At 35.8% G+C, this 22,239-nt stretch overlaps 1 protein-coding gene, 1 long non-coding RNA gene and 1 pseudogene across 2 annotated transcripts in view; 2 read left to right on the top strand and 1 right to left on the bottom strand.

Annotated features, from left to right (window-relative positions):
- LOC107698833 (forkhead box protein N2-like) overlaps window positions 1-1,681 on the top strand; it is a 22,210-nt gene extending 20,529 nt beyond the window's left edge. The window contains exon 6 of the mRNA XM_016499958.1: window positions 1,023-1,681. Within this exon, the coding sequence (XP_016355444.1) occupies window positions 1,023-1,387 (365 nt within the window). The 3' untranslated portion in view covers window positions 1,388-1,681. The remainder of the gene's footprint in view (window positions 1-1,022) is intronic.
- Window positions 1,682-6,006: 4,325 nt separating this feature from the next.
- Window positions 6,007-15,770, bottom strand: LOC107698801 (follicle-stimulating hormone receptor-like; annotated as a pseudogene).
- LOC107698802 (uncharacterized) lies at window positions 11,222-20,280 on the top strand. The gene is made up of 3 exons (XR_001635384.1): window positions 11,222-11,266; window positions 12,209-12,210; window positions 20,236-20,280. It is a non-coding gene; the product is annotated as an uncharacterized LOC107698802 (long non-coding RNA).
- Window positions 20,281-22,239: the final 1,959 nt, after the last annotated feature.

Genomic DNA, 22,239 nt, shown 5'->3' on the forward strand with positions numbered 1-22,239 from the left:
GTTTCCTTTGCTAAAGTAAGGAAACTTTGCTTCCTTTGCTCCTGTTAACAAACGTTGGTTTTCACGAGACTCGCCGGCGCATGCGCAGCGCTGACCTCATACCTCATCAGCCTGGAGCTGCGTCCGTGTACAACTGTTAGTGCAAGCTACGTTAAAGTGATTATTACGTTTTGAATATGGATATTTTTCTTACAAAAACGCATCGATTCGCTACAGGAGGCCTTTGTTGGCGGATGACATATGGAGGTCGGCTTTGTGCATGCGCCGCTCAGAAGTGACACACGCGGAAGCGCAGCGGAGAGATCAAAACAAAACAACGGTCACTAATTAGAAGTACAAAGCGAGGATTTGTGAAGAAGAATGTCGGAGGATTTCGATATAAGCCAAGAGGAGACTGGTTTTCCTTTGCTAAAGTAAGGAAACTTTGCTTCCTTTGCTCCTGTTAACAAACGTTGGTTTTCACGAGACTCGCCGGCGCATGCGCAGCGCTGACCTCATACCTCATCAGCCTGGAGCTGCGTCCGTGTACAACTGTTAGTGCAAGCTACGTTAAAGTGATTATTACGTTTTGAATATGGATATTTTTCTTACAAAAAAGCATCGATTCGCTACAGGAGGCTTTTGTTCACCCCCCGGAGCCGTGTGAGACACTTTTTTTTAATTTTTTTATGGATGGGCGCTTTTTATTTAACTTCTTTTGGAAGTTAAACGGTATGAAACGGTATTCGGTATGAACCGGTATACCGCCCAGCACTAATTTATAGTAATAAATCAAATATGTTCAAATTCAAATCTGCATATTAGAGTTGATTTAATGTAGGAAAAGACTGGAGTAATGGCTCGAAAAATCAGCTTTTCCATCACAAGAATAAATTACATTTTAAAATATATTCAAATAGAAAAGCAGTCATTTTAAATTTCACAATATTCAAATAACTGCAACCTTGATGAGCATAAGAGACATCAAAAACATGTACGATTTTGGTCATACATCAATTATCCATCTTCTTATGATTTCTCAGACCCAGATGATCAAGAAGGACCCATAGATCTCTCCCGAAGGGACTTGGTGGTTGTGAGTCGGGATCCAAAGCAGGATCACAACTACAGCAGCACCCCTGTCCCGCACTGCCCTCGCCAGATGCCTCCTTCACAGCCGGTCAACTTCAGTCTGGCCCTACACCACGATCAGGAGAGAGGAGGCCGGGCCCGATGGCCACGCAGCCCGCTACAGGGTCCGCTTTTCGGAAAGAGGAGCAGAAGAGATTCTCGTCCAGACGTGGATGAGGAGCTCAAGGAGGCGGCCGGCTCACTCCTACACCTGGCCGGTATTCGTACCAGTTTAGTCGCCTCAAGACGCAAGAGCAGGAAAATCAGTAGGAAATGAACCCGATTCTGAAACTCCATCCTGTGGCCTGCCCAACCTCTCTCTTCTGGTTTGGTGTATCTTCCTTCTTGTTTATAATTGTTGGGGTGTTTTCTTTCTTTTCGTCCGGTCCACTCATCAAGCATGGCAATACAAACACAGGAGAGAAAAGCCATACTGACATTTTATGTACAGAAAAAGAAACCAATTTGAATGAACAGCCCACATCATTTGAGTTTAACGGTATGAGAGTTTGAAGATGTTAATTGCTTAAAAAAAAAGAATTAAAAAGAGACTGGTAAAAAAAAAAAAAAACAAGATTTGCATGCTTCCACCTCTAAATCAACACAAACTTATTTATATGGAAAATGAATGCATGGATTTTACAAGCTCCCAAGATCTCTCACGCTTCTTAACTATAGAGGGAAAAAGCTTAAAAAAAAAAGAGAGAAATATGAAAGTGCCATTGATTTTGGATCATAATATAAACATGATACAAATGAAGAAATGCAATAATTAGTTGACCTAAATATCGTAGTTATTTTATTTTTGTACTGCTGGTTTATATCTCGTGTGGTGGTGACGGCATGCCACTGGGAGCCTTTTGCTGCCACAGTTATGATGTCAAAACCATGTGACTCCTCCCGTGCGTCCTGATTGGATCAGTTTTGCATCCCCATCCTGACCACTATGACTGGAGAACAGCTTGAAGGAAACAGCTTTTTGTTGCATGCACATCAGCCTCAGTGTTTCTCAGATGCTAGCGATCAGGTGTTGTGCTATTCCACATGCACTGACTTGATTAAATCATTGCCCGTGTGCATATTGCTTGCTTTCGGAGTGTACTAAATATCAGCCAATCAAAACAAGAACCTCTTTACCTCTACTGTAAGATTTGAACCCCTCTTTCCCTTTCCTGCTCCTTGACTTTATGTTGGCGTGAGTGTCACTTCTACCCAAATCAGGCATTTGTTATCTTTTTCTTGGTTTCAACTGTGTGACGAAGCCTCCAGTAGGGGGAGCTCCGTGAAACGCCCACTTCTTTCCATTGCTGCTTTTGAGCTGGCGCCGTGCTGCTCCAGACCTCCAGAGAGTTCAGATGAAACCAGAGACAATGTGAACTGCACAATAAATGCGCCTGCAAGCAGGGACAAAGACATTCTCCCTTCGCTGCAGCTCACGGACGCTGCTGATCATGGGAGAAAGGATCACAGGAAGTGAAACGGGGAGAGTGGACAGTATATTGCTTGACTGTGATGGGAGAGCCAACTGGATGTGAACTGTGCCACTGAGAACTCTCTGGACTCCCAGACATGTTTAACCCAGTTTTTTTGTCCCATTTGAGATCGCCAAAGTTGCTGCTCACAAAACTTGCGTGGCTGTGTGTTCCCAATAGTTTGTTTGTTTATGATTGGGTTTTTAAGTGTTTGTTTGAGGCTACATTAGGATTTTATATACCCAAGCATGTGAAATTGTGAACTATAACTGCCACTTGCCCCTTTACACTGGCAAACCAGAACGTTCTGTTTGAGTCGATTACTTTAAAACTGCCTATTCTTGTGAAGCTCTTTCCCTGTCACTTTAACCATGGCTGCCAATTCGTCCCCTCCTAGCTGTACATAGTGCTAATACAGAATGCAAGTATTAATGCAGGGAGGGGAGCCAAGCAGTAGTTTTAGAATTTTAGGCCAATTCTGAAAACAGCTGCCTGTGAATTATTATATTACTATTATTATTGTTATTATTATTAAGATAAGGTCCACTAACTGAGTTGCCACTTCCCTGTCAATTTTGTCATGTTCTTCTGCCATATGTGGCAGCTGAACCTGATTTTTGATTTTGTAAGCTAACCTCTGTTAATAAAAGGTTTATAAAATTTATTTTTGCCAAAGATATGCAATTGTTGCATTATATATGGTATTAAAGAATAAAAGAGTTTTTTCTTTTACTGATTTAGTGTTTGTTGTTCACTATATCATCAGACTGTAAAGCCACATTTTCAGTATCTGACAAACAACAGACATGAAGTCATTCATTTCCAATGGAGCTTTTATTTCAAATTATTTAAATAAATGTGACATTCTTGTTGAAATTGATTTTTTTTTTAACTATTTACAAACAAAATGAGAATTAACAACATTTTTACACTAAAACATTATTCTTTAATCATTGTTTCTGTAAAATGGACAGTTATGAATAACTGTTCAAAATTCATACATTCATCATTCATTTATTTTATCATGGAAGGTAATGACTGCTTCATGACCAATTCTTAAGTTCTTTGTAAATGCGCCTGGGGGGTAAAATGCGACCTTCATATGAATGTCGAAAATAGTTTAAAAGCAGCTTAAATAAGTCACGTTCACAATTAGAACGATAACTATATTAGCGTCCACACTAATGGACAACAATTATTATTATTATTAATTATTATATATAAACGTTATTACATTATGTAACATTGTAAAAGGGCATGGTAGATTCTGATTGGTTGTCAATGTTTTAATCGTTCTGAAAGTAATTCCAATGAAATCGTTCCTCTTCGTAGGACAGTTATCGTAACAGCTGTGCACTTTCCTATTCTCATAGAATTAGAATGATTATTCAAACTTAATAGTTATCATCACAGTGATCGTCCTTAGTGTGAACAGGCCTTAAGGCTATGTTCCATATGCTAATGAATCCTGCGGAAGTATACACTGTATGCTGACTACTATTTTTGGAAAAATGGTTAGTGAAGGTAAGATGTGGATAATGTTTCAAACAGTACTATGCAACATTGCTGTCAGATTACCCTATTACATTGCATATTTAGTTCAGATTGAGTTTCATCCAGTTTTAATCTAAGAAATAAAAACTACTTCTATTGCATTTTTATCCAGTTTGTGTAAGAATGTCAACATTTGTTCAATCAAACAGTGAGTCAAGAAAGAGGCACAGCTCTTTCAGGATCATTCCTCACACTTGTTCCTCACACTGTAACAACAGGATGGTCATGTCAAGCGCATTGCATTGTGGGATGTTCTTCCACAAGCTTTGTTCATCTTAGGTAATCTATGCATACAGAATATTTGCATACCGTGCACAGTATAACTACCATATTCTGTAGCAATAATAAGAGTAACATGCAATTATGCAGTGTTTTTTATGACTTGCTTTATGTTTTTGTTGGATTACAGCGCCGTCCAGTGGTCAGCTGCAGCCATAGACTGATATTCACGGAAATACAGAAATATTCATAGTGCTGCTGAATTAATATAATCATCTTAGTTCTCACTGTGGGTGTTGGAATTAAAATGTTGTGACCCACAGACATGGGGTTTTAAAAGTAATGATTATCTCCTAAAATAGATTTTAAAAATAATTTTAAAGTTCTAATGGTTGCAGTAACTACTCTCTGCTTTCTCTGTGTGTGGCTTTCTTGCTGTCCACTGTTCCCTTGATTTACGGCATTGAACCCCTGGCCTTGATACATGAGCCATATCTTCATAACAGATTCCTCTTTTTTTTATGGACTTCCTCAGCCCATTTGAGGTTTGAGTTCAGGGTGCCCTATTGCACAGCTGCTGTAACTGCCACACACTCCCATCGCTCCACTCCAGCACTGAGGCAAACATTGCTGCCAAAAAAAAAAAAAGTTAGCAGAACAACGGCTCTCTGTCTCAGAGCTTAAACATTATTGCAGGTGCAAAGATAAGAACAGAGTCAAGACTTGGACAGAGTGAAACTCACTCCTAACTTTGGTTTTAAATTGTGCCTCAGTTCATGTAAAGCAGAAGCAGACTCTGCTGTGTGAATGTCCAGTAAAGGATTCATTGGTTGTACCATAAATCCATTCAACTTAAAAATCTCATACTCTCTCAGACATCCTCTCTCATTCTTGCGGTTGGTCTGCGTGGTTATAGTGACCTTGAACAAATCATTCCAGTGCTAAAGGACTGAAATATTTGTGATAAGAGTGGGCGATGGCAAGGGCTATAAATGTCTTTTCAGTTTCAGCACACATGAGAACTGAAATAATACAGAAAACCAAACCATCTAAATGGAACTGGAGGTTTTCATATAGTGTAATTATGTTTAACTTACATTATTATTTTTTGGTTATATAAAATGAACAAATATACAAAACACACTCTTAATGGTTTACAATTTCTTTATTATTATTTCTTTATTTTTTGCATGTTGACCTTTGCCACCAGTATCAGCAAGCCTTAAAGCATCCTCTTTTCTGCAGATGAAAAACAAGTTTTGAAAAATATGATTCTGGATATTTTGGATGCATAATCCCTTTAAATTTAACAAGCTTTTCACTTCAGAAGTATGAACTAATTTGACGATATGTAATGCTGCATGCTTGTTGAAAGATGTAGAGATCTACATTATTCATGCTAAAGATATCGCCTAATCTCAATTTTTGTGCACTCATCCATACAGGATATGTCAAAGGTCAATCAAGTAGCATCTTGGGAATGGAGTATGTACTTCTAAAGACATCTGAATCATTTGACCCGAGAGGTCAAGCACTGTAAGTACACAAAATCAATATGAGATGCCTTTACCCTATTTCATGCTATAGAAATCTTCCAGAATTTCATATCCAGATTTCACGTATTTCCTTTTTTATCTTCATTTCAGCGTGATCAGTGCACTTGGGCGACATGTACCAAGGAATACAGTGTTCCATCACTAGTCTTTAGCGAAGGCACCATGGCTTCGTTTTGCCCCGAAGAGATCTCTGTGCGGTAAATGTGCGCACGTGATTTAAAGCAGCCGAATCAGCTGGTCAGAATGAAGAAATCCCTCTTGAAGGTTTGGGTGAAGAAGGCGTAGAGAAACGGGTTTGAGCAGGAATTTACGGGGGAAAAAAACACCAGCAAGACTTTGGCATGAGAGACGGTGATTAGCGGTAGCTTTAAGGATGCAGAGATGGCGAAAAACGAGATGGGAGCCATGCACAGGAAGTCGGTGAAGATGAGCACAGCCATGCACTTTGCTATACGCATGTTTGCATGGGCAGGAACGAAGGTGGCATTGTGTACGGTCAGGTAGATGCTCATATAACAGACACATACGATTAGAAAAGCAGCTACGTTGAGTAGGAGCAACAGCATCACGTAACCTTGTGAAATCACCGTTTCTACATCCATTGGCAGGCAGATGCTGGTCTTACTGTAGCTGCTCACTCCAAAAATGGGCAACAGAGCAGTCAGCAGGGCGAAAAGCCACCCAGCCGCCATTATTGTGCAGGGATGGCACAGGCACAGTTGCATAGCGTAAGTGATGGTGTGCCAGCGCTCCAGGGCAATGGCAGTCAGAGTGTAAACAGACAGCCCGTAGGAAATAACTGTGAAGAAGCCTGCCGCATGGCACCCAGCTCCCATCTGCCAGTCTATGCCATAGTTGTAGTAGCGGGACTGTGTCTGAATGTCCTTGGCAGCGATGATCAACAGGTAAATGCCCATGCAAAGGTCCGCAAAAGCCAGGTGGCACATTAGAAACCTGCGAACAGTCAGTTTGTAGCGGCTCGTAAGGAGCACCAGGAGGACAGCACAGTTGCCCACCATGGCCAATATGCTGATGAACCAGATCAGAACACGCAGAAATTGTAAAACCCATGATGTCCTCGCAGGGGTTGAATGCATCTGGTCTGGGGTAGCAGGTCACTTCTATTTCATCCTTACAGTGGTCTTCAAAAAAGTATGGTTCCAAGAGGAGGGCACCAGAATCGTTACACATTTGATTCTTCACAGACCTGTATGAGCAGGTACAGTTGAGCTTTCAGTATTAAAGCAAGAAAATGAAAAATTACATCACCATTTACTTATCCTCATGTTGTTTCAAACATCTATGTCTTTTTTTATAAGGAACTGAAGAGGACACGTTTAGCGGAATGTTCACACTGCTCTTTTCCAAACAATGAAAGCGAATGTTGACCAGCTCTTAAAATGACAATAAAAAGCATCATAAAAGCAGTTTATATGACTCGTACGTGATATTCCAAGTCTTCTGAAGCTAAATGAGAGCTTTGTTTGTATGAATTTGTAAAATGTGATTCTTTAGAAATTTTAGAAAAAAAACATAAGCATGAAGGCCCACCCCTAACACAACACCTAAAATTACAAAAGCAGATTGTACAAAAACACAAATTCATATGAATTATTCAAAAGGTTAAATATTTACAAATATTTATAAAATAATGTGAATAATATATACAAAATATAATTACGAATCGCCATGAGAGTGTGTTGGAATATTTTGTACTAATATTCGGTCTTATTTTCGCATGTAATTTGTGTGTTCAAACAAATGCATGAAAAACGGAATGAATGAAAGTGCAAATTCACTCTCTGACAGTAGGTGGTGCTTATAAAAAAGCAGAACTTACTACGATATGCAAAGTGCTGCAGAACTTTACAGGTTTCTGACACCTGCTTGTCACAGAGAAGAAAGGACGTCAAACAGTATTTACATATTTTCAAACAGCTGTTAAGATTTTTGTATTAGCTATAGTGTTTATCAAACTAAAGTTAACCAAAATAAAGTTTGACCAAAAGTGCAAATCTGATTGGTTAGCCAGCTTTATTCGGAGTGCGATGGAAAAGATTAGAAGCTCTCTCCATTAAATAAATAAATAAATAAATAAATATGTGTCTTAATAGATGGAATAGCTGCTCATTTAAATTAAAATGTTTGTCATACCAATTTTTCTCACCAAATATTCGTCTAGGTATGAACTAACTTTTTTGACAATTTTGGCAGCTTTTGCAGCATCTGTTACCATCTAATTACATTGTATGGAAAGAGCAGCATCTCCTTTTGTAAAAGCAAGCCGCACAGGTTTGGAATAATATAAGGATGAGTAAATTATAACATGATGAACTTTATTTTTTATTGTAGAGTGTAACTGACTTCTTGAAGTTATTGAAGGCACAGCAGTGGCTGGCGTAGGTCAGGTTGGCCTGCTTGAGCTCAGTAAACAGCTCCAGACTGGGAAGCTTTCTCAGAGAACTGACATAGGTGGCCGTCAGAAGCTTCAGCATGCTTTCTGGCAGGGTATGGACAGAAGTACGTGAGATGTCCCTGTAATGACAGCAGCCATTTCAGTGTTCAGTGCAGGACTGGGTATATAGCTTGTTGCTGAACTAAACCAGGTAACAGAGGTTAGTGTGAGTGAAACAGGCGTTGCTGTAAGAGTTTGTCCTGAGGACATAGAGTGGGTGTGTGGTGCTCCAGCTGGTGAGTTGTATTGTTGTTGAAAGTCAGCGTTGTTCATGCTTACAGAACGATGGGACCTTCAGCTCCTATAAAGGCGTACGGGTGGATATGACTCAGCTGCTGGTTTCCCATGAGAAAGCTGTGAGAAAGAGAGAGCAGGGGATTCGATGAAAGATTAGAGGTTTTATGTGAGATGCTAATTTATGAATATATAAAGGATGTAATTGAACTCACAGTTTTTCAATTTTGGTACCATCGAATGCATAGCTGTCTATCGCACGGATTCCATTCCCTGTTAATCTCCTGCAATAGTACATTAAATTAGGCCACTTTTCAAAAGTTTGGGGTTGGTAAGTTTTTTTTTTATGTTTAAAAAACGTCATGAAATAGCTTTTCTGTTTTAATATATTTTACACTGTAACTAATTCCTGTGATGACAAAGCTGAATTTTTAGCATCATCACTCCAGTCTTCAGTGTCACATGATCCTTAAGAAATCATTATAATATGCTGATTTGGTGCTCAATAAACATTTCTCATTAACATCAATGTTGAAGACCTGTTTTTGTGACGACCATTTTTTTTAATTATTTGAATGAATAGAGAGTTCAAAAGAACAGCATTTATCTTAAATATACATGAATGTCAATTTAACGCGCTGAATAAAAGTAACCTTTAAACTGATAGTGAATACAGTACAAATCTGTTAATTTAATCTCTTAATTATTCTGGTAACTGAACGTTCCATTTTTGTGTATTGTAAAAATGTAAATATTCAATACATGTAATTTTGCTGCAGTATTATAAAAAAATTGTTTAAACAGTTTTTTAATGTACTCCAAGGCTAACTATATTCAATTTAAGTGTGTACATTCATTTTCAACAATTCAACAACCCATCATATTCACTCCTCATATAAAGAATAACTCTTTGGGAATAATCAATCACACACTTGCACACGTACAGCTCAGTTATGGTGGCAATGGTCAATCCGAGGAAAGTGTTACTATATCACTGTAACGAAGATATAGCATCGATTTAACATAGATCAGCTGTACTATATTGATAAATTCTTTGTAAATGTTTACAAGTTGTATGTTTTTTTGAATAGGAATCCACCCAAACCAATTAAAAATACACTGCAAAAAATGTAAAATGTAAAAATGCTACAGTAAAAACCTGTTAATTGGTTCACAGTAAGTTTCCGTACTGTATACGGTGAATAACTGTAATTACAGTTAATGTAATTTTTCAGTAAAATACTGTTGGTTTTTGGAAGTGAATAAGAACAAGTCATTGTATAATTTACAGTGAAAAAACGTACACTGACATTCCCAGAATTCCCTGCATGACAGTATTTACCTTTTTAGCTTGTGAAAAGCTGTTTGTGATGAGCTTTGGTTCGACTTTCTCATCACCACCTGTTATTGGTGGTTATCAGTGTATTACAAAATAGATATTAGTACTTTAATAGGTGGATATAATAACATGACTTAATTAACATTGAATTTACATACTGTGAATGTAAACTCAGACTGTAAATCCTAAAATGTTGCTGCCATATTTTTGACGTTAAAGTTCCACCAACCACAGCTTCCAGTATTTTACCGTAAATGTCACATTTTGTTTATATTTTTTATATATTTTTTTTACAGTGTATACATTAAGACAGTGACAACATGAGTAGAGACTTACAATAGAAATTCAAGAGCAGCAGAGTTGATCTTGGAGAAATCAGGCAGGAATTTAAGACCAGTGTTTGATATAGTCCTAAAGGAACACACACGCACACACATACAGACAAGATTAATGAATTGAATATACGTCAGAGAGACATTTGTATTTTGTCTTTGTATCTACAGCCTTTGTTTCCTGTGAGAAACATTTGATATGGATATTGACCCGTGTTTAGGTCATTCTGCTTTTATTGAGGTTTTTCAGGACTTTTAACATAACTCAATGATCGACTGAAATTCTTGTGGGAATATACTCCCTTTAAATTGCAGAACCACAGCATGAGACCAAAATGATTCAGAATTTACTAGACAAGAGTAATGAAGACAGAGGAGAACTCACAGATGCTGTAGCTTTGGAAGTCTCCAGAAGGCATCTTTTTGGATCACAAGATTTTTTGATTTTGTAATAGTACTGTCAGATAGATGGATAGTTAGAAAAAAAGTTGTTTTGTCTTTCATATTAACTACAATTTGTGATTCAAATTTTAACTTACTATTTTTAATCGCTACAATAATGTTTTGACAAGAATGTAATTGGTTGTAATTTCCACATGTAGTGCAGCAACATACATTTCCTTTAGCTCTGTCAGGTTGTAGAAGGCGTAGTCTTCAATTCGCTCAAGAGCATCATTCTCAGACACCACTCTGAGGAGGAGAATAGTTATATGAATGCCTAAAACTTTTAAAACGGATTGCAATACATCATCATGATTAAAAAAAAATCTTAATTATCATGATGCACTATTTGCTTTATGATTTCTCACAAAAAATAACTCACCCAAATATGAAAATTTGCTGAAAATGTAATCACCTTCAGGCCATCCAAGATGTAGATCAGTTTGATTCTTTAATGGAACAGATTTGGAAAAAAATAGCATAATATCACTTGTTCACCCTTCAGTGAATGGGTGCCATCAGAATGAGAGTTCAAACAGCTGATAAAAACTTCGGTAATCCACACGACTCAGTCCATCAATTACAATTTTGTGAAGCAGAAAGCTGTGTGAAAAAAATCCATCATTAATGTGTTTAGAACTTGAAATCATCACTTCTGGCTAAAATATCTATTCATATCCACTGTCCATAAAATTGCTTTCTCCAGTTAAAAAGTAGTCTTATCTGAATCAGGAGAGAAATATGCAAAGATCAAGCACCATTTACATCCAAAAACAAATGTTTTTTTTAATTTTTTTTTTTTTTTTTTATGTGAGAGGACAACAGGGGATGGACTTTTTCACTGGAGGAAACATTATTAGGGACTCATATTTTGGCGAGAAGCAACAGTTTAAAGTTAAAACACCATAATTATGGATTTGATTCTTACAAACATGCAGCTTTTCACTTAGCAAGATATTAATTGATACACTGGTGTCGTGTGGATTACTGTGATGTTTTTATCAGTTGTTTGGACTCTATGACGGCACCCATTCAGTGTAGAGGGTTAATTGGTGAGCAAGTGACGTAATGCAAATTTTCTCCAAATCTGTTTCGACGAAGAAACAAACTCATCCATATCTTGTATGGCCTGAGAGTGAGTACATTTTCAGCTATTTTTTATTTGGAGTGAATTATTCCTTTAAGGGCACTGGGGGAAATCAAATCACTATGCAAATACTGACTTAATAATTAAAAAAATAATAATAATTCTGAGATTAAATAAACTTGATTTTATCTCTTTTAATAATAAGAAAAAAAAAACACTTGCCAATTATTCTGTCCTAGGTTTTGCAGTATTTTAAAACTGTGATACATATAGTGTTTGGGTCACTGTTAAACATCATGTTCCATATGAAAGTCTAAACATATTCAATCAAGACTAAATATCATGTGTTTATAGTTTTGCATTGTCAAAACTAAGCCAAACGTCAAGAAGAGTTGTGAGCATTCAGTAGCAGTTTCTTTGGGTTTTAAATGCTTGATTAAATGCTTTGGATTCTTGCTGAATATACACTTCCATGTTTTAATAGTAAACAGTTCGGTGTCTTTGCACTCACATTCTCTTCAGCTCATGTAGTTCAGACAGGGCTGCTCGGTGAAGCACGCTGATCTGAGTCAGTTTGATCTCCCTGCTCAAAATTAGACAGAAGAGATGTGATTTACCATCCATCAATGTGTTACAGTTATAAATAGCACAGTCTACTCAGAGGTGAGTGTGGTATTATAAGAAATCCTATATAAAAGTTGACATGTCTATTTCAGGTATGGCTGTTTTTATTTATATATTTATTTACTTATTTTTGCTTTCACTAGATTACTAATCACTTAATTTGTATTAGTGCTGTCAAACGATTAATCGCGATTAATCGCATACAAAATAAACGTTGTTTTTTTTTGTATAAAATATACATGTGTTCTGTCTTCTGTGTATATTTATTATGTATATATAAATACACACATACAGTGTATATTTTGAAAATATTTACATGCATTTACATGTCTATATTTATATTCGTATAATTTATATTATATATAAATATTAGACGTCAACCAACGTATTTTGGATGCGATTAATTGCGGTTAATCGTTTGACAGCACTTATTTGTATCTAGTTTAATAAGGTCATAGACTCTGCAAACCTTTCAGTGATACCTCTTGACAGCTATTTTCTATAGGCACACAAACATTCTTTACTTAAATGGAAAGTATGCTACAAATTCTCCTATTAATTTTTAAATGAGTGGTCCGTCTCCACCTGATTATAATTTTGACACCAAGTAAAAACAGATTTGCTGAAATCAAACAAAATCACATTTTATGTGTTGGCTAATTGGCATGAATTCAGACCTTCATGGCTTTTTTCCATACAAATTACATTGCACATATTCATACAAATTTGTTCTCTCAAGCATACAAGCTTCATTTTCTCATGAGATCAGACTTAGAGAGATCAGTTTAAATTTATAGTATCAGTGTGTGCGTGTGCGTGTGCGTGTGCGTGTGCGTGCTTTGCAACTCTTTCCAAATATATTTGTGAACTTACACCAATCTTCCACTTCAGGAATCTAATAGGTTCTCATGAAAGTTAGTATGAGCAGAATGAGTCATAGCAGAAACTAGGTCATTCAAGATGCGAAATGTTATGAGAAATGGAAACACAATTACCAGTAGCCTATTTACAGACTGCAAATAATCTATTTACTGTCAAGATTTTTTGTGTAATTCTTATTGCACATTGTCATTAGTGTCTGTGTGTTCTCCCTGTGGATATTCATTCCTGTAATCCCTCAGAAACGCAGACAGCACAATTACACAAAGCACTCCGGACAAGAATCCTTGTAAAGCATGCAGGAAAGTAAATCTGGTACAAGAGATACAGATATTAAAGATTAGAAAAATCACTATATCTTTGTTAAATCATAGTTTGACTGTTTTTATCCTTACTTCTTTGTCCCTGACTGAATTTGGGGTGGGTTATCTAAATAGCTGATGGAGGAAGTGTTTGAAAGCGAGCAATATTTTTATTTTTGTGATTCCGTTTGGTGTCGTTAGTGGTGCAGAATGTAATGTTTTAGAGACATTAGCCTTGATATTTACAGTTATAAAGAGAGAAAACATCTGCAGTATGAACAATCAAGCACAGGACTGTTTGTTCTTGCAGTGCAGAGTAGAAAGTCTGACACGCTGACACACACACAAGCTGAAAAGCTCTTGATGCTTTTTCCAAAATGGAAAAGTTAAAGAAGTCAGAAGTAATGAACACAAAGCGCAGACAGTCATAGTGAGACTCGGAGCACAAAAAGACCCTGTCAGGTTGAAATGTGTGATCCAGCTGGGCATCTTCAGATAGATTCAACCTTATCTAAACTGACTGGCAGTCGGTTCAAAACTGAAATAGAATCCACCATTAACCTGCTTGAGGAAGTTAAAGACCTTTACCTCTCGTGGCCTAATGGTTAGAGAGTCGGACTCGTAACCCAAAGGTTGCGGGTTCGAGTCTTGTACCGGCAGGGATTGTAGGTGGGGGGAGTGAATGTACAGCGCTCTCTCCCACCTTCAATACCACGACTGAGGTGCCCTTGAGCAAGGCACCGAACCCCCAACTGCTCCCCGGGCACCGCAGCATAAATGGCTGCCCACTGCTCCGGGTGTGTGTTCACGGTGTGTGTTCACTGCTGTGTGTGTGCACTTTGGATGGGTTAAATGCAGAGCACTAATTCCAAGTATGGGTCACCATACTTGGCCACATGTCATGTCATGTCACGTCACTCTCTCTCTCTCTCTTTTTTTGACTGGTTGAAAAAGCAAATGACTTCATGCAATGCATGAAAAACATTGAACATAAAAACACACTCCCCCATGTCATGCTTGAGAATTTGTATGAGGGACGATAGCCTTGAGATTACAAAAAATATTCTGGGTCTCGCAAAAGAAACATGAATTCTTTGTCAATCACATTCTCTCCAAACCACAATAACAAGCTCTGGAACAATAACCGTGTCACTGAGAATCTCAGGTTTTTAATTAGACTGTCAAGTTGTCAGTGTTGTTTATTACTTTCGTTATTATACAACTCTCATTAAAATTCTTATTTATTTAATCTTTTTGTTTTGTTTAAAATAAATGTAAGAAAAGTAGTGCATAAATCTCTATAATCAATTTTCAATAAAAATATCATGATTAAAGAATACAATATAGTTTGTTTTGAATTACAAAAAATGCTAAAAAGAAAAAAAACTGTAAGCAATAAATGAAAATTGTTCATATTTTGTCGTGACATTTTATAGTAATTTCTAATAATAATATTTTTTAGGAAATATTCATTATACTGATTTATGTACCTACATTTTCTACTTGTATTTCACTGTGCACTTTACTATGTCAGTATTATTTTGGTATTATTTATATACTATTATAATATTTATTAATATGTTGAATTAGCTGTTAATTTTATATTTTCCGTTTTATATTATTTTTACAGTTCCTCTTTCAATGTTTGTTTTATTTAAGTTTTATTTTGAGTAATTTTAGAACTTCAGCTAGTTGTCAAGGCAACATTTACATTTTTTTAATCCAATATTCAATATATTTATTTACATAAATTATTTATAACATAATTAATTATTTATTTATACCATTTATCTAATATCTAACATTTATTTAATTTGATTTCAACTCTATTTCAATTAATGAAAACAAATCTTTAAATAGTTTTAGTTAACAACACATACTGTAACTTCAACATCCAAAACAACTAGGTAGCATCAAAATATTTGAAGTGAGGATTCTAATGTGAAATTCATAATAACTATGCATTTTATTGTGCATTTGTGTGTGTGTTTATACTCACACAGATGTAGTATTTTTCGGTATATATCTTGGAATCTCATGGACCTTGTTGCAGAAGAAATAGCGAGTTGAACCATTGAGTGAGCAGAAATGAGATCCAGCAAACATGCCTTCTGTGTGTGGCATGAAGCAGTCAAAACTAAAGTACAGCATCATCAGCAACACCATCCTCTTTATCATCTTCTCTTTCAGGTGGAAGGCTTTTTGCAGTGTTTGTGAACTGAGGCCTTTAGTGCAGCTCCAGGGCTCCAGTTCTGGGCTGAACCGCTCAGATTGGTCAAAAAGTGAATGCGGTCCTCCCCATCCATACTGAGCTCTGAAAGTCCCAGAAAAGCTACATACAAAACAGTTTTCATTTTGTAGCTACCAATGTTACTTTTTTCGAACGTACTGTGCGTACTACTCGGTAAACATGTTGATAGTAGTGGACACCAAACAGATACACTAGCACTCACTCTTAGCTAATACTCAACAACTTAAAATTCCACAGCTCTTGTAAAATATTAGTGGACACAGGTTTTTAAAGATGCATAACATGAAGTAGGGCTGAATGAAAGCTTATTAAATTTACAGTACAAATTGGATTGCAAGAAATTCTCTGTAAAAATGTGGTAACATATTAGGGCATTATAGGATAGCATTTTGGTGTGATTTGGGTTCTGTTTTAACATTTAAAGTGGGTCATAGGCCTCTTAGGGTGGTTTTTACAGGCCCTCTGTGAAGCTGATTATAATGGCTGACTATTTTATAACTACGATAACAATGAAAAGATAGAATGCAAATCAAAATTACGGTTTAGGATTGTAAGTACCCGAGTAAGAGTAATATATTTAAAATGCATTTATTTCATTCGAAGTATAGTTCACATCTCTTGACATATTTACTGACACATCGCTCGAGGCTTACTTATATAAATATTACAGTTAAACTTTATTTGGAGTACTATTTGCACATTTCTTAATATTAAGCATAAACTGTGTTTTAAAAAATGAAGTGTGGATCAGCTGATAAACAACACTGGTGTCTTTTTAATATGTAGCCCTGTCTTAGAATAAAGGCTTTTTACTTTGCTTACTATGCGAGTGCCTGGATGTGGAATTTTTTGCAACAAGATCCACTCTTCATTTTTGAAATGTTGTTCCCTCTCTGGAGCACCCATAGTTTTGCCTGCGAGTACCTGATGAAGGTTTTTCCTTTGATTAATTGTGTTTTAATGTCACTATTGATGAGGATTGTATGATCTTTGAATAATATTGGCCTTTAAATGCAAGATATTTATACCTGAAGTATACTTGCAATAGTTCCACTTTTGCACAATCAAATATACTCAGTATATCTTTTGGTTGGACTTAAGCACTACTTCTGCACAATTAAAGTGCATTAAGCAGAAATTGTAGCAGACTTTAAGTATATTGGTTTAGTATACTAAAAGTACAATTGCCAGTTATTTTTATTAAGAACATAAATATGTATTTGTAGTATACTTAGCATGAAATAAATGTATTTCAAATACATTTAGTAGTGTAAAAAGGCTAACACTTTTTTTTTTTGTAAATAAGATTTTATCTATCTATAAAACCCTAATTGTAACATAATGTTACTGTATCTCTCTTTCTCTCTCTCTTTTCTCATTTAAAATTGTGGTAAATGTGATAATTATTTTACTTGGCATTTTCTGCTAAAATTCTAATAGGTAATTCTAGTAGATTTTTTCCACACCTTGGCTGCCTTTAAAAAAAAAAAGTTCTATTGGAAAAAAAAATTAAAATAAAAAATCAATTGTGAGTTTTAATTGCTGTGCACTGCTGCTGTGTGTACTTGAGTTAAACAGTGCTGTGAGAGCTGTGATTGGAATACAGCCATGGCAGAGAGCTGTTCAACTGTGGGCTTTATAAAACAGCCCGAATAAATGGATAACCTTGAGGAGTAGTTAGTAGGGAAAGGGTGTTTTTATTGCTTTTATTACTAAATTCTGTTTCTTTGACCTGAATGTACCTGTATGGCTTCAAGAAAACATGTTTAAAAAAAAAAATGGTTCCCTTTGAGCACCAGTTAAATTATGACTTTGAAATGTCAATTTAAGATTTAATTCCCACAATACAACGAAAGCTTTAGATGCTTTTGAACACATAGAGTTTTGTAATGCCGCAATAATTAGAAACGATAGTGAAGCAAAGTGAATATTTAGGTCAGTTCCTGTTTCATTACTACAGAGTCCCAAAAGCGAGAGTGAGGGAACGGTGGAAATGAGACTTGTGTCGCTGCATCTGTTTGAAATACGTAATTAAGCCCTCTCAGCAACATTCTTATTTTACCTTGATGATAAGGACGGTGAAGGTGCTAAAAATAGCTGGCTGGGTTAGGCAATCAGAGGACTGTTCCCGTCTTATCACACCCAGGTGAATACACAACAGAGTGCACAGGAAACAACAGAGCTTCCGTAATAAAATAAAGATGAGAAGAAAATGAATGTAACATATAGATACAAGTGACACTTGAATACTTATGCATACAGTGCAATAATAATAATAATAATAATAATAATAACAACATTATTTATATACTATTATGCTTTTTATTCAAATTTTCTATTGGTCTTTTTTTATTTTTTTGTAATTTTAATATGTACTTTTGCCTTTTTTAACATGACTATTTTGGTTTAATGTATTGTTTATTTTAGTTTTAGTTTTTATTAATTTTATTTTATTTCCTGTTAGTAATTTTAATGTTCCAGCTTTAAACTAAATGAGAAATTATAAATGTTGCAACTAACTGAAATAAGTTTAGGTTTATCATCTAATATTTATCGGATTTCAGATTTATTTCAATTAACAAAAGTGTTTTAGTTTCAGTTCTAGTTTTAGTTAACTATAATAACCCATGTAAACTACTTGATATTGTTGTTTTCGAATATTAGGCATTTTTTAGGTATTTTGAAAAATTCCTGATAAATACCTAATAATAAATAACATGTTTAAAACGAGAAAAAAAAAAATTACGTATCTCACATCTTACAAATAGATCTTAGAAAAAAGACAGAATTAGAAAAATAGAAAGACAAATAACAAGTTTATGTTTAAAATAAAAAAATAAATATTTGTGGGGTGAAAAATTGGGTTAAAAAGTGATATAATCTGTGAAGTTGTATTATTTTACAAACTTTACTTCTCAAGAAAACAAGACAAAAAGACTAATAATTAAAAAATAATAAAAATGACATCTTACAAATAGATCTTAGAAAAAAGACAGAATTAGAAAAATAGAAAGACAAATAACAAGTTTATGTTTAAAATAAAAAAATAAATATTTGTGGGGTGAAAAATTGGGTTAAAAAGTGATATAATCTGTGAAGTTGTATTATTTTACAAACTTTACTTCTCAAGAAAACAAGACAAAAAGACTAATAATTAAAAAATAATAAAAATGATGATTTGCATATCATCAGCACGGCAAATTGAACTTGACATTGTATTGTCATAACACACAACATGTCAGCAGGGGGCAGAAGAGAACCATAAACGAGAACATCAACCCTTCTGTGTACATAGTAGCTCTTGGCGAATGGCAATGCTGTTGTAACCTATTCATGTCACCCTACGTTTGTGCAACTGTTCATTGTTCATGTTTGCTTAGAACCCCAAACCCTGTGTAATATGTTTTGTTGAGCAGAGTAAGATTTCATGTTGATAATTTAGCAATGTTTATGCAAAGATATGTTGTAAAGTATATATATGTTTTGTTTGTGGAAATGACAGACAGTCACCTCTGGATGTTATATTTAGCTTTGAGCCAGCTGCAAGCTGTGATCTGGATGTTCATAGCCTGATGCCTATCTGCCTGGAGCCTTGTGCTCTCTGCCTACACACAGTGTAGGCTACGGCATTCTGCATTCCTAGTGATGTGCTCCCTTGCTGATGAGATCTTCAATTTTGTTCTCGCTTCCGTGGATACAATAGCCCCAAAAGATGTAGCATCTGATAATGGGGTTGAAAAAAGACCCTATTTCTGCACAAAAAGGCATCTGCTCGGAGCAACGGTGTAAAGGATAAATGTAAATTAGCATATACAGTATATAAAAAAAAAACGAGAGTTATTTCATTGACGAGCACACATATACTGTACATCCTCTGAACTTGTCCGGAGTGTTCTGTGGTTTAAGGACGAAAAACCTTACAGATCTCATTCTGTTTTCAAGACCATCAGCAGAGACATATTGTGTCTTTCTGTGGAGACATGATAAGATACGCTCTGACAGCTACCTGATTCTCTTCACACTCTTTCATTGGCAGGAGCAAAAAAGTGCCAAGGGCTCAGGTGTACGGGGGCTTTGGGATAATGAAGGATTTTATAACTTTTTCCCCCTCAAGCATGTCTGAACATAGTGGATCTTGTCCAAAAAGCAGCATGGTAATGTATTGCTGTATCTGTTGGCTTTTTCAATTTTGAGGAGGTGTCTGTTAGTCTTCCGTATTTTTAATTAAAGGAATAGTTTACCTAAAAATGTAAATTGCTGAAAATCATGAGTTTGTTTCTTCATCGGAACAGATTACTCACCAATTGATTCATTGCAGTGAATGGGTGCCGTCAGAATGAGAGTTCAAACAGATGATGAAAACATTACAGTAATAAACAGGTAATCCACATGACTCCAGTCCATCAATTAATGTCTTGTTAATTGTAAAACTGCATGTTTGTAATTAACGAAGCCATCATTAAGCTGTTTTTAAGTTCAAACCATTGCTTCCACATAAAATATAGAATCCTCTATCCATAATATTGAGAAAGTTGTCTTTTCTGAATCAGGAGAGAAATATGCACACCAAAACAGTTCTAAACAAATACGTTGATGGAATTTGATGTAAGACAATAGGGGATGGATGGAATTTTTTCACTGGATGAAGCATTATTATGGATTATTTTGGCTAAGTTAAGTTAAAATGTTAATATGTAATGATGGATTTTGTTTTTCTTACAAATATGCAGCTTTTCACTTCACAAGATGTTATTTGATGGACTGGAGTCATATGGATTTCTTGTGGATTATTGTGATGTTTTTATCAGCTGTTTGATCTCTCATTCTGACGGCACCCATTCACTGCAGAGGATCCATTGGTGAGCAAGTCATGTAATGTTACATTTCTTCTAAACATCCGTTTGGATGAATAAATAAACTCCTTTGCACACTGGATGGCCTTGTGGTGAGCAAATTGTCATATTTGGGTGAACTGTTCCTTTAATTGAATGTTACTTGACATTGCAAATATGTGAAATTAGCTCAGTGAAGTATGTTTTAAAAATGAAAACAGTGACTATGATGTCATGCAGGCTGTGACTCACTGAAAACACAAGGTTGCTTTTCCTCGTCGTACTATAACAGGTAGGGATGCTGTTGTGTGTATTGGCATGCGCTGGCAGTGAAGAAGCAGAGGAAAATTGGATCTGTGGAATAAAACTTTCTAACAATGGTTGTTTCGGCAGTTGTTGACATCAGCAGATGACATGCAGCAAAACATGTTATGTCTTGGACTGGTGAAGTCAAACAAAGCCAGTTCTTTTTTCCTCCAGGCTATTATTGTATTATGAAAGGAGGGAGCGGTAAATTCTTATGAGCGACATACTCCTTCACGCTCTGGCAGTCTTCTCTTTCTCTGTCCCTCTTTTTCCTCTCTCTCCCACCCCACCTCAATCAAACCCATCAACCTCATTAACATTCCACATCCAGGAGCAAACCAAGCGTTCAGCTTTGAGAAGAGAGGACAAAGTAGCATGCTCTCCTGAGGAAAACACATTGACATTTTGTCAAGTCAGAGTGTTGGTGCGGCTTTCTTCCGTGGAACTGGGTTCATTTTAAAATGATGCCGTAAGGAATATTTTCTCCTTTTATACATCCACTATTTCTTGAAATCTTCTTGAATAGTTTTTTAAGATTCCTCAAAATCTCTGTTATTATAAGATTTTGCATAAGCAGGGCACTGTAGGCCATTTTATTCTACATGTTAGATTGCTCTTTGCTTACCCTCACTGTATATGACTGTATATTGATAATATTCACAATAAAGGTAATTTAAATAAAGTCCATACAGAGGATAAGCAGTTTGGCGAATAAATGGATGGATAGATAGTCCATAATATAATATAATATAATATAATATAATATAATATAATATAAAAACAAATGTATTAAATGGTCTCAGAAGGCTGGACCCCAGTGTATATAGATATTAGTTAGATATTTAGATAATATTCTTATTTTTATCTACATAGTAGCATGGGCCAGTTTCATATCTCTGCATTGTTTGAGCTATTCAATTCAATTCAATTCAATTCAATTCAAGTTTATTTGTATAGTGCTTTTTACAATACAAATCGCAACTTTACAGAAAATTAAGTTTCTACAATATTAGCAATTATTATATGATGCAATCAAACTTATAGCAAAATTAGTGGACTTTGCTATCCTAGGTACTACCCAAAGTCCAGAGTTTTACGACCTAAGGGGGCGTGATGGATTGTAGCGTGGTAGAAGACTAGTTGGGTACGCAGGATCTAACCCATTAAGGACCTTGTAGGCAAGTAATACTATTTTGTAACTGATACGGAACTTAATAGGTAGCCAGTGCAGAGACTGTAAAATTGG

The sequence above is a fragment of the Sinocyclocheilus anshuiensis genome, unplaced genomic scaffold (genome assembly GCF_001515605.1).
Source record: "Sinocyclocheilus anshuiensis isolate Anshui unplaced genomic scaffold, SAMN03320099.WGS_v1.1 scaffold230, whole genome shotgun sequence".
NCBI classification, from domain to species: domain Eukaryota; kingdom Metazoa; phylum Chordata; class Actinopteri; order Cypriniformes; family Cyprinidae; genus Sinocyclocheilus; species Sinocyclocheilus anshuiensis.